The sequence below is a fragment of the Phoenix dactylifera genome, chromosome 16 (genome assembly GCF_009389715.1).
Source record: "Phoenix dactylifera cultivar Barhee BC4 chromosome 16, palm_55x_up_171113_PBpolish2nd_filt_p, whole genome shotgun sequence".
In the NCBI taxonomy this organism is placed as follows: domain Eukaryota; kingdom Viridiplantae; phylum Streptophyta; class Magnoliopsida; order Arecales; family Arecaceae; genus Phoenix; species Phoenix dactylifera.
This window is the reverse complement of record NC_052407.1, coordinates 11,424,172-11,438,185: the sequence shown is the minus strand read 5'-3', so window position 1 is coordinate 11,438,185 and position 14,014 is coordinate 11,424,172. Positions and strand designations below refer to the sequence as shown.

General features: G+C 37.6%; 1 protein-coding gene across 1 annotated transcript; it reads right to left on the bottom strand.

The window, feature by feature from the left end:
- Window positions 1-646: 646 nt before the first annotated feature.
- On the bottom strand, window positions 647-11,002 carry LOC103705721 (GTPase LSG1-1-like). The gene is made up of 7 exons (XM_008789552.4): window positions 10,543-11,002; window positions 10,300-10,401; window positions 10,098-10,184; window positions 6,924-7,017; window positions 4,174-4,230; window positions 2,124-2,203; window positions 647-2,042 (listed from the first exon to the last, which is right to left on the bottom strand). The coding sequence occupies exons 1-7, from the start codon at window positions 10,770-10,772 to the stop codon at window positions 860-862; spliced, it is 1,833 nt and encodes a 610-aa protein (XP_008787774.2). The 5' UTR covers window positions 10,773-11,002; the 3' UTR covers window positions 647-859.
- Window positions 11,003-14,014: the final 3,012 nt, after the last annotated feature.

Below are 14,014 nucleotides of genomic sequence, written 5' to 3'. Positions count from 1 at the left end.
ATGATGATCATGGTCTGCAAAGCTAGATGAACAAATTGCTGAAGCTTGTAAATAGTTTTTGGTGCTTGGCTTAAAGCCTGAACAGGTGTAATTGTAGAATTAAAGGGAAGCTTGGCTCAGTTTGTTCAAAGCTTTCTTAGAGCTTATATGAGTCAAGCCTGAACAGGATATGCCAAGATCGGCTCAAACCGGAGCCAAGCTCGAGCAGCTCCGTTGTATGCAGGTGCCAAGCCCGAGCAGCCTGATACATGGCCAGTTTGCGCCCTACTTATCATATGGGCAAAAATAACAAGATTGAAAGGCCAGACTTATTATGCGTCACAACCTTTATAAATTATATAAGCTTCTCACTAAGGGATAGGATCTAGTAGGATCGAGTGAGACCCGATGGGTGGGACTCTTTTCTCTCAAAGAGAAGCTAACTATGATGAGACTATCATAAGAATGGGTAGGAGAGATTGTTACAGCCCCACATTAACTAATAAAAAAGATGCCATATAGATTTACTAGCCTATAACAATCCTCTCAACAGCTTCAGCTTTTGGCATGAAATATGCAAGGTATTTCATTTGCCTTCTGATGCTGCCACCATTTCAGTACAATCATTAGTTGAAATCAAAGCTGTAACTGAATAAACTAGGTCAGGTCGAGATAATAACTCCATACCAACGTTATATTTGAATTATCCTAAAGCAGTGGATATGCTATATTAACAATTACAAGTTACATCTGCTTTGTATGCGGGCATTCAAATAACACAGCAGTGCAAGATTAAGATCCCCTGATACTTTGTCAACAATAATAATTATCATCACATCTCGAATTAAAAACTAATGCATGATTAAGAGCAGGCCCCTATTCAATTAGAGGCTCTTATGGCTGCCAGATCTACAGTAGGCTTCTGAATCACTCTTACAACCGGCATTCCATCACCATTATCATTTCCAACTCTCCAGGAGCGATCTTTCTTCCTCTGAGGCTTCTTATGATGTTTTTCTGTTTTACCTGACTTTTTTTGCTTCACTGCAGCAGAATTTTTAGAGTATAACTCACCAGACAATTCAAATGACTCCAGATCATCTAGAACATGCCCAACATCCACTTTACCAGTATCAACTACAGTAGAGTTGGAAGAGATCTGGTCATTGCAGTCATCAGATTGCATAATGTTTAATTCATGACCTACTAATAAGCTTGGGCTAACCAATCCATGTGCTGAATCCCCTTCTGCATCCCTGCCAGTCGTTCCAGGAGGCATTTCAAAGTGGGGAAGTTTCCCATCAATATAATCTTTCAGAATCTGGCGAGCAGCCCTCGTCTCATCTGGCAGTCCACTTGAGCTAACGTACCCACGGGATGAGCAGTAAGCCCTCAACAATTCAGAAGCCAAGGGTGGTCTTGACTGTGGTTCATAGGGTTTTGGCTTTGGCAACGTTATGTTATATGTGCTTTCAACCACATGCCTGGGAACCTTATTTGCAACAACCTGCACCACTTCCCTGTGTTCAGTCATCCGGTCGATAGGCAACACTCCTGATGCGATCATTTCATGCCTTGAGCTGGAAAAGGAAGGGAACACTAAACCAGGGCAGTCGCAAAGAACAAGCTCATCTGAGATTATCAGTGTCTGAAAATGCTTTGTTTTGCCAGGTGTTGAAGTAACTCCTGTTCGCTTCCCACCAATCAATGCATTTATTGTAGAGCTTTTGCCAACATTTGGATACCCAACAAATCCCACAACAACATGCATAGCTGTTGAATGGACCGAACCAGCATCTGAAGAATTTTCTGCCTGTGGTTCATTCTTGTCCAAAGCCTTCCGGTGCTCTGCAATAGCCTCAGCTTCAGCCTGCAGACGAGCTAAAAGTTCATCTCTGCCATATATTTTGGTATCTAAATCTGATGGTGTAGGTTCTTTTGCCCACTTATTTTCCTCCCATTGACTGCTCAGCTTCTTGCCTTCTAGAGCAGCAGAAGCAGCTTTGGCAGACCAAAATAAAAAGAGGATGTTGTGCTGACAGAAGTATTCTGCCCATTTCTGCCTGCAGTTATCAACTTCAAAATGAACTACTTGCATATTAAGATAGATATGAAATGTCCAAGAAAAGTACACTACTTCCAACCTTACGGCAATTGGTAGAAGATCTGCCTTGTTAACAAGAAGCAATGTTCTCTTGTGTTCATCAATTTCACGTGTGTATTCCTGTTGATCAGAGAAAGAGTAATTATCTGATACTATCAGGGATTTTTCCAGTCATAATAGAAAAAAAGATCAAATTCCTGTCTGGATGTCCTTTATGACTTGGAAATTCAACTAATAAAGCTGGTTACAAATACAGAGTTATACTTCCCAAAATATCAAGAGGCACCAGTACCGGTAGTCCAACTTAAGAGTTCCTAGTTGGTACAATGGTAAATTGAAGGACTTTTGGTTTTGTACACTTGATGTTTATGCTAATAACAAAGTAACAGTCTCAGAACTAAGAAGCCAATTGTTTTACAATTGAAACTTAACCTGCTGACTCAGACAATCCTTGTTCATGCCAACTGAGTTCTAACATCAAACACTAATGGAAGATTAGTTTGTCAAAGTAACTACAAACTCCCAAAAGAATGAAAGCAAACAGACTCCGTTATGCAGGGATGGAAGAAGATAACTTAAAAGCATTGAAAAATAATGAAGATGTTGATAGGTACAGGTCATGCAATGCTTCCAGTACAACTTCAAATTATAAAGCTTGTATTTAGTTACAAATAGTATGTCTATGAACTCTAACATCATTCCTTTAGTTAAATAGTATCCCACGTTACAGATCCAAGATAGACTGTCTTTTGAAAAGAAAAAAAAAAGAACATGCGAACTAAATAGACATTATCCACATCATCCATTTGACAACAATAACCTACAAAATTGAAAACAGCATTTGACAACAATAACCTACAAAATTGAAAACAGTGAGCAAACATTTCCCACAATCAAATAACAAGTTAAGATCACATTGTATTATCACTGAACAAAATGAATTTTGTAAAATTGTTCTCATTTCCATATGCAGGAAGCCATTATATTATAAAGTTAAATTATTCTCTCTCTTTCTAATGTTCACTAATGAAGTTTCCAAAAACATCAAATCAACAAAATCAGTAACCTAGCAAAAATATTTGTAGCTGTATTACTTTTCAAGTATCTATCAGAGGTTGAATCTTCACCCAAGCTGCCGCAGGAATTCCAGGGAAAAAATGAGTAATATACATCCGAAAGTTACTACGCACTGACTTTCTAAGCTCAGCTTACTACCTAGGAAGATGGCCTTCAATTTCCACCCAGCTAGCCCATGATTTGTTCTTCCAATTGTAAGGTCTCAACCCTGCTTTCTGGACCCTATCGTTGATTGCATCAGGGAATACATTCTGAAAAGGGCAAGTCTTTGTAACATCTTTAGACTAGCCTAACTCAATTTCAGGGCCTATAATAGCATTTCTAGAGAAACTGACCTTAACTCATGCCACTATCTCAAAAACATAAGACATATAAATATAATTCCTCACCTTATTTAACTTCTAAAGCTATGATATGCAACATAGGATTAAAGTCATGTTAATAAAACGGAGAAAAGAAAGCATTCAAATCATCACTTATAATCCCCACTTTGTAGAGATATGAAATGAGTCAAAAAAAACATTCTCCTATCATATCATGCTAAGTTTGTGACCAGGGTTTTAAATCTGGTACCAAACCTTGTAACTTCTTATCCATAGGTTGCAGTACTGGTGCAGTGCTGGTACCAACCAAATGTACCAAAACAAATAGCTTCAACAAAAAAAAAAAAGAAAGAAAAGCTGTTGGTACACACAGGTATGGTCAGTAAGGTACAGTCGGCATACAGTATACACTGATAAACTGGTATGGCCAGTACATATCAGTACACAGGGTTTTGGCATCCTGGCACTCAAGACAGTGCTGGTTTCACATCTGAATGGGATAGCACCAGTCTTATTGTCGCATTCTGGTGGCTTTTGAAACCATGTTTATGCCTCTACAGAATTCAGGTGGTAAATATGTACTGTCAGTGCAGAATTTGTGATAATTCTCCAATCTTGTGACTATTAAGTATCCAGTGAATAAATAAAACATAAGAATAGAGTATCATTATAAACGCAAGACGGACATACCTCAAGGTCAGGGCAACGGTAAAACAATGGATCCCGAGCATCAACCACCATTACCACCTATCAAAAAAAATAATATTAGTATCCATGTAGCATGCAAGAATAGCCATTAATTTAAAAACATATAATTAGAAGATCAATTGAACAAACTATTATGGTATAAATAAACCAGTCTCCAGCCCTAAAAACAGGATGACCAACAAAAAACGATAGTTAATATAACAAATCCCATGAAAGAGATTCCTAGGCAAGGAGCCACTTGTGTTAGGAGTTTGTCTTCCACAGCCAGCACTTCACTTGTTTCCTTCACTTTTTCTTTTCTTCTCTTTGTGGTGTGTGCGTGCGTGTGCTTGTGCATGTGCATGCGTGTGAGTGGTTATATATTACATGTTTTTTTTGTCTTTCCAACAAAGAAAACTATAACAGTTTACCCAAAAGCAAAAGGAGAAAATTAAAACAGGAAACATTGGGTAGGCACTTTGGTGTCTAACATCTATACTCACGTCACCGTGGCAACAATGTCAACAAGGCGTGATGAGGCTTAAGTTCAACGTCAAATGGTTAAGTATCACTCTGAATGGTCTTTTGTTATGTTGCTCATGAACGAGCCCTATCTTGATGTCCTCGCATGGTCTCACTTAAGATCATGGAAATTGCTTAATCGTATTAATTTTTCCCTTTCCCCTTATATGGCACATTAACAATCAGTCTGGTTACTGTGCTCCCCACATAAAGCATGCATATAAACATATATAGAGATCTATATGACACATTCATGTGGGTAAGTGTAACAAGACTATTAGCTACAAGGTAATAAAGATTAAAAATAATAAGAGATAGGCCAAGATTTCCACTAAATGGAAAAAACAATTTTAATTCTGTAACTTGGTTGGTATTTACCAATGCTGTGGTGCTTGACATGAATATCAAGCACCCATATCCATTCTCTGTGACACTTGTAAGCATGCAAGCTACCAAGCAATCATTGTTTGTTGCTAAGGTGAGGTAACTGCTAGAAGTATGATAGGATAACTGTTGAGGAATAACTGATGGGTTGTAAGTAATCCGATGCTTACAAGAACAAGTATATATGCCACAACTACTACATTTCGACAGGAACATCTCAACTGTCTACTCTTTGAATGAATGATGAAAAGGTAGATATAATCACACCAACGTTGGTGATCTTCATGTAAACCATTGATTAATAAAAACTATGCAAAGCCAACTTTCAATTGTGAATTTTATTTCTGGAGTTCCATCCAATTTAAATTTGAAAGTTGTCTGGATATTTCCTTGATTAGTTAGTAAAATTGCCGTCTACATACATGAATACCAATATTTTTCCCCCAAACAAAAACATCAGTAAGACTATCTAAGAACCTGTCACTCAAATGCAAGAGTAATTAGCTAAATGTATGAACGGAAAAGGCTGTATGCTACACAAGCATTTGAATTCCGCTTCAGATATAATTGCCTACTTCTTGATTAACTAATAAAATGTATCCCATTATCATGCTTTTATTGGTTCAGATCAAACAAGGTTTCATATTGTTGCAAAAAAAGCAATGGTTATATCATGAGACGTACGGAGCAATATTTTAGTCTATAGGTATTGATGAATCCCATTTGTATTGGCATATGTTGAAAGTAACTTACTTTAAATGCTCTTCATTCCTTGTTTAATTCAAGGTAATGTACTTTTTTGTGCTTTCATAGATACAGATCATATAAGAAATACCAACAAAAAAGTGGGCTTCTTCTTAAGGCTCTTATAGGTATGATGCATCTGAGCAATAATATCGATCTTGCTCTAAATTTTGATTTAACCTTTTTGACATCCTTATTAACTAATAATGGATGAATGAAACAACAAGATAATGGAACCTACAGCAGGTGTGTCACACATAGGGAGCTTATTGCATAGATAACCTAATATATTAAGATAATCAAAGAAAGAGAATAGTAATGATAAAATATGAATGCCATCAAGAGGATCCTTCACAGGATGACATTAGTAAAAAAAAAAAAAAAAAAAAATTGAGGTTTAGATTGAGGTTTTGTGTTCCTTTATTTTTGGGGAAGCTAGAGCGACAACTCACCAACAATAGTATATAAAATCATCAGTATGTAAAACAAAAACAGCAAAAAATTAGATGCAATTAAATGACAGTATATTGACTAGATGAATGTTGAGAATTAGAAAGTATACGCACATAAACACCTTTTGATATTTTATGAACCTTCAGATGTTAAGGCACCAATGTCCCTGAGGTGGTCTTAAACACTAGCAAGAGGTGCATTTGAGAAGGTTGAAAAGAACACATTGCTGACAAACCTCTATTCAGAGTATTTAGCACATGTAGAGATCAGTATCATTGATCAAGTGTCTGTACAGACATAAGACTGATGATGACTGGTGATCTATATTTTAAGCACAAAGAATTATCACAATGTAGTAAACCGGAAAAAAAATTAGGAGCTCTACATAGTAACCTCCCTTTCCCAATGAGACTACTCCCCACTGCATGTTGATTGAAATAAGACAATCAATTAATGGTTACAAATTGGTTAAATCTCTCACAGATTGGTTGCTGTGCAAGCAAGAGGAAGATATCAAATTTGAAAAAAAAAATCTTTAATCAAAACTAGATGAGAACATTCATCAAACAATGTTAATCAAAAAGTTAACTTCTTAACCAAAATACTTTGTTAATCCTAACTAATACTAATCCAGCTACAAGGAACATTACCAAGTCACTTCGTTCAAGCACTCTCCAGAGCTGTCTCCAAATATCCAGGTTCTTCTCAAAAGGAGTAAGGACAAGCCTCTCATTCTCCTCAAGGCTGAAATAATATTCTTATGTTGAGATAGATGCATATTAGAAATTAGTTTAGCTAATAAAAAGTATGCTAGCAAGATGAATAAGATTCACAAGTTAAGCCAAAAAAATAAAAAGATTAATTTCAAATTCAATCAGCAAATTGACATCACAAAGAAAAGAAGTTTAAAGAATATAATTCAAAGCTTAACCAGACAAGATTAAATATAATAGAGATACACTTGAATTTTAAGATTCTGCAGAAGTACATTATAAGAATCAGGATTCAAATGGAAAACCCACAACTTAATAGCATATTCCTATAAGGAAGCCAGCCATTAAAGCGGTTTCTGACTACTACTTTCTATGGGTAAGACAACTTTTACAAGTAAATAGAAATTGTACTTCAATACAAATTGAGAGAAGCTTACAAATAATAATAAATGGTTCAAGAGATCAACAAATAGAAGATATGAAAATAAACTTAATGGCTTCGTGACTGCACTGAAACAAGCTAGTAAATATATCTACAGGCTTAACATGAAATATCCCCCCATTCCATAGAGAAAAACCACCAACTCCTAGGACAATAGAAAATAGAAGCAATATTCTGTGGAGAACATGTAATATAAGTTTAAAATAGGAAGTTTAGGACCCAGCTACTAGTCAAACGAAAAATAGGAAGTTTAGGACCCAGCTACTAGTCAAACGAAAACAGCCCAAGACATGTGCTTGATTTTAGATATGGTATCAAACAAGATCCGTCGAACCAGTACTAGCAGTCATACCGGCCGGCTACCGGTTTAGCACGGTACGAATGTGTATCATGCCATTCAAAGGCATACCAAAATAGGGAGAGGAAGAGGGAGAGAGAGAAGGGGACACAAAGAGAGGGAGAAGGAGGAGGGGGAGGGATGCATTAAAGAGGGGGGAGATAGAGCACCTCGGCCCGAAGCCCTTCGAGTCTTCAACCACCCATCCGAATGCGGTTGAGAGAGAGAAAGAGATAGAGAGAAGGGGGGGCCAAAGAGGGGGGAGAGGGAGCACCTCTGTCCATAGCTCTTTAAACTTGAATTTGCATTCAAAAACTTTTAATTTCATCCAAGTAATTCATCATTGTTAGGTTTTTACAAACTAAGATTTTATAATGCATATTCTATAAATTGAAATACCTGAGGGCATTATAAATAAGAATCCACCGAAACAAATAATGAAATGGGAATGTTTAAACATAGTTAAGTGAAAATAGATTAGAAGATATGTTGTTAATCCTAAAGGATGGATTTTAATAATCACAAAAACAATTGAGTTAAATATGTACTCTAATGATGTTGGCTTAAATGTGAAGGGTTAGACCTCTAGACAAAAGTTGCAGTTACAACCTCCAAGAATCAGGAAGAATAAAATTAAAGATCTCTACAAAATCTGTGAAAAATTTAATGAGTCGATCCATACAGAAACTGAGTCGACCCCTATACAGTTCAAGAAAAACAGAGAAGAATCACCGTCTGAGACTAACTACATAAGCCGACTCTTATGTTTAAGGAGGCGACTCAATATCTACATGAGCCGACCCCAACATTGATGAGTCGACCCTTGGAAAAGCGCAGGAAACTTATGTGCACTAAAGGAATGAGACGACTCTTGTGTTTGAAGAGCCGACCCAATATCTACATGAGTCGACTCCCGACATTGAAGAGTCGACCCTTGAGACCAGCGCAGAAACTTTATATGGATTAAAGGAAGAGCCGACTCCTATGCCTAGTGAGCCATCCCCTTGATTACATGGGACGTCCCCTGAATCTAGAGAGTCGACTCCTGTTATCATGACTGTTCCAACGGATACTTTCGACATGCTTTTTCTTTGGTATCAACGGATAGTTTTTTTATCAAACAGTTCATTGTACTTTCCAGACAGCATGAAGTCTATAAATTCAAAAGAGCGCCAGAGGAGAAAAGAGAGAGAAACAATAGAGAGAATTCAAAACTCTAATTCCAAGCTTCCAAAGATCAAATCCTCACAAGAGAGCTTTCAAAGGGAAAAACCATTTTGTAAGAAAATCGGTTGGGATATTCAACAGAAAAGTGCTGTTGTGCAATCAAGATTCTCATCTGCAGCCAACGACCATCTTCAAAGATTCTGATCCATATTTATTGATTTCATTTATATTGAAGCTTTGTTTACTTTGTTACAACATTTATTTCTTTGCTTTAAACTCTGCTGTATCAGTGTCCATTATTTCTAAAATTGATAAGGTTTCTTCCAAACCTTAATTGGAAGTTGCTGAATCAGGAGATTCAACAAAGTTTAGATTTTGATTGGTGAGCCTGTGAAAACCGACTAGGTTATTTGTGAACCCGGAAAACAATCGTAAGATTTTGGTTAGTGAGCCTGTGAAAACCGACTGGGTTATTTGTGAACCCGAAAAACAAACGGGTTAAGGTTGTGGTTGGTGATCCAGTGAAAACCGACTAGGTTCGTTGTGATCCCGAGAAAACAGCGAATTGGATTGTGAGCTCGAAAAACAATCATACTATAATCTGGGTGGTTATAGTGAAATTTCCAAGAGTCTTGGAGAGTGGATGTAGGTATGGGTTACACCGAACCACTATAAATTCTCTGTGTCTGTGTGTGCTTTTCTCTTTACACTATTACACTTTAATCTCTGCTATTATTCATTCATTGCTTAAAGCACACTATATCCTTCATATTGAAATTATTGTTTATCCGCTGCATTCTAGTTAAAGTTTTTTTTTTAAAAAAAAAAAAAACAATTCACCCCCTCTTGGGCTGCATATCTGGGCAACAGATGTAGTTATTGAAATAAAAAAAAGAGGAATTTGTTTAAACAAGAGTTCATCCAATGAATTGGGAAAGATATTTAGAGTGTAGGAGAAGAACTTTATTCTGGTTATTAGCTATTCCTCCCATGATTCATAGTAATATGGTCAAACATTTTCCATCTAATTCAGATTTTAATGTGAAAGGAAGCAGGATAGAGAATATAAGAAACTTGTTCTTGAGAAGAGAAAACACGTCGCATAATGCTAATTTTAATTGAATCCATACATGATGTCAAGCAATCATTCTATAGAATACCTGACCTTGCAAGACTTCTGCGCCAAACTAAAAAGGCTTGTCTTTCATTCGCATCAAGCTCTTCCACCGACATTGTAGCATGCCACGGAGGCCTGCACCATATCATAGTCAGAAACACACCACCCTTGAGTTGCTAAACCACAAATGAATGCACCGGAAGAATAATAGAGCTTGAATAAGACACAAGTTGTCATACAATCAACAAACCTGCGGGGAACCCGAAGATTGCTGGCATGCAAGGCCTCCTCTTGTTTCTGTAGCTGCCTCCTCTCCTCTGGAGTCATTTTACTCGTTTCCGAGCCCACATCCCTGCACCCAAATTTTCAAGAACTTGCACACGCAATCGAAAAACTAGCGATTTGGCCATGAAGAAGATGATTGAAACGTAAAAGGGCAACAAATAAACAATTTTTTCTTCGAGAAAAAGAAGAATTTGGAATAGATATGTACATATTGATGAGGAGATTGGGAGCGGGGTTGTCGAGGGAGTAGATGCGGTCGGCCTCCTCGGCCTTCTCGAGGACGGCGTCGATGTCGCTGACGTCGGTCACGGACTCGAGGACCCGCCGATTCTGGAGGCTGAGGGCCCGGCCCTTCTCCTTCGACTCCCGCACCATCTGGTTGTGCTTCCTCACCAGCGCCCGCCCCAACCCCTCCGATTTGTCCTTCTTCCCTCCCATCCTTCTTCTCCCTCTCCTCCTTCCTTCCGATCGACGCCGCCGCTGGATCCTCTTTTACCACCAAAAACCCTAGTCGAGCCTCCCTTCTCTCTCTCTCTCTCTCTCTCTCTCTCTCTCTCCTCTCTTCTTCCGGGCGAACCCTAGAGAGAGCGCGGGCGGTTCTCCCTTTCTGTGATCGCCGTGCGGTTTTCGCTTTAGCTTTTGGTTTTTGGTTTGGCTTATGGGGGCGCGTGACGCGCGTCGCGGACAAATATATGTTTCGCCGCCGGGGTGTGGCCGCATCGGTGGGAATAAGCGACCTGTCACCGAAAATACTTGGCGTTACCACGGGCTTCACATTGGGTCGGCGCTGCACTTCACGGGGCACGTGTTTGGTTCGGGGGAGGGGCTTGGGTTGGGAATCGGAAGGAACCCTAATTCTAGCGGGAGGGGGCCGCTCATTCCATGGTCCTATTTCTCATTACCAGAAAGGGCTCAGAATGTTCTAACTTTTCAAAATCCAATCTTAGCTCCTCTTTTAGTCTCTAAATTTTATTCTATAAAAAAATAAAATATTTCAATCCACCAAAATTCAGTCTCAGCTCTTCTTCTAATATTCAAATTCCATTCTACCAAATTTACTTAAAAAATTAATTTTTTAAAAAAATACCATTATGCTTGGTTGATTTTTCAAAATGTTCTAACCGGCCATTCGATTCCTATTCCAGTCATGAACCAAATGTGTCAAAAAAATATGGTCATTCTGATTTTCATTCAAATTGATTTTGATTCTAATTTCAGTCACGAACTAAATGCATTAGTAATTTTTTTGATGTTTCTCGCCAATTTATGTAAAGATCAAGTTTGTGAAAAAAAAGCACAGTCATAGACAAACAATACAACAAATACAGTCTATAGTAATGGAGATTTAGTAGCATTCAACAAAATATGTTACTATGAATATTCTCTAGTAATGGTTTTAAGAAATGTCACAAAAGATATACAACATCGTAGCTTCTCGTTAGAAGTGTTACTAGAAGTTATCATATAGTGACAGTATCTTATAGGCACTACAAGAAATTATATTATGTAGTAACAATTTTAAAATTATTATAAAAAATCTATAATGTTGTGATGTTATTTTTGGGTGTGCTAAAAATTTTTATGTTGCTATAGTATGTTGTAATCACTACAAAAAGGTAGTTCTATAATAGTTTTTTTTATTACGATGGTATCATATAACCACAATAGAAGATGGCGATTTATAGAAGTAGTTTTAAAAACTAGCATAGTAAGTACATAATGTTGTAGCAGTTATTTGCAGTTATTGTAGAATATTACTAAATGTTGCTGCCACTATCTCTCCAACTACATTCTCCAATCTTACCTCCCACTACATTCTCCATTCATGCCTCTCTTTTGTTTTTTTCTTTAAATCTATGTCTAACTTATTAGCTATCTAATGCCTCTATACTTCTTCCAAACCCAATTGCCTTTTTAAATGCACCTTCAAAGATAGCACCAATGATCAAATTGTCAAGTTTTGTATCCTGCAGGAGTATGAGAAAAGGAAATTAGGGCTGGAAGTGGGCAGGGTCGGGCCATGCCCCTACCCCGACCTAGCCTGAATATTTTTTTTGGGCTTCGGGATAGACTTAGGCCCGAAAATTTTTAGATAATTCAGGCTCAAGCCCAACTCGAGCCCGGGCTCGAGCTTGGCCCGAACCCATTTGGGCCAGCCCGAATTATCCCTTTAGGCTAAAAATAAATCTGATCCAAATTTGATTGAAGTTTAATATTTATAATATTGCTTCATAAGTAAATGAGCTAATTAAATATTAGGCTCTCTCCTATAACACAAGTAAATGATACACGATATATAATTATTAGCTAAACCTATTTTAATTTATCCTTTACTTCTTCATTATTCTCTTTAAATAACAATATACAAAACAATTGATTCAGGCCCAAATTCAGACTTTGTTTTGGACCTTGTTCGGGTTTAGGCTCAGCCCAGGCCAATGACATACTCGAGCCCAGCTTGAAAAATAAATGAACTCTACATTTAAGCCCAAATCCACTCTGAATATTTTCAAGCCTATCCCAAAGTTAGCCCAGTCCGATGAGCCTTGAGCTAGTCCAAGTCCATTTCCAGCCCTAAAGGGAATAGTGGACTTTTAAAGATGAGCGTATGTTATTGGCTTAAATGACGACCCCATCTCTGACATGCTGGAGATCTCCTAAACCATTAAGTGTTGGGATCATATAATGGACTTTGGTGTTGCACGATAGTCCTATCAACAAGCTTTAATGATTTTCCAATTGACAAGTTGTAGGAAGTCCATGATAGTACATCAAGATGAAACAAGTTCAATTTGGATGTCCATGCCCAAGCTTCAAATCCTCATGATACTTTTGAATGACTAATTGAGTGCAACCATGTATAAAGGCAACATGTTACCATATAGCCACATTGGGCTACCAATCAATACAGCCAAAACAACGAATAAGCTAGGGTGCACGTGCGACGTTACTAGAAGTGCATGGTGCTCTCAAGGACTGACTCCTACGGAGTGGCATGAGTAGTAAAGCAAGAGATACTAGGCAACAACACCGAGAACACCAATCCCAAAAAATGTGTTCGTTGAGGTGATGGCAAGTAATAAAATAAAAGACATGGTACATTATACCGCATCAAACCAGATGGTATGAGGTGTACTGTATCGGTTCAATACCAGTACATAATACGAAGGGTGTACTGACACTCAATGCGCCGAACTAGTCTCATACCGTACCGTTCAGACATAGTAATACTATGGCATCAGTATAGAGTCCGATATTGAGATAGCATACTCTATGCCCAAGCCCGAGCAACCACATCAGCATGCTCTATTTAAGAAAACCCAAAGAAAGAAGCCAATCAGCAACCCAAAGAAATGAACTCTTAGTTCTTATAGCTTAGAGTGTATTTTCGCTATTTGAAAAAGCACCTACAACAAACGTGCCCATACAAAATGTATTTTTGCACAAACTTATGACTGCAAAATGTATTTGATAAACTTTACTTATGAAAACACTTTTCTTAGGAGAGTGCTTCTAAAAGCAAACATGTGCTTGGGAATACTAAGTTGAAATTATATGTTTTATAACCTTTCTCATAAAATCAATAAGATCTTTTGTGAATGTTGAAGAAAATGTTGACACATATGAATATGATAAAATTATAGGCCCTTGATAAATTATGAAATAGTGCAAAAAAAAAA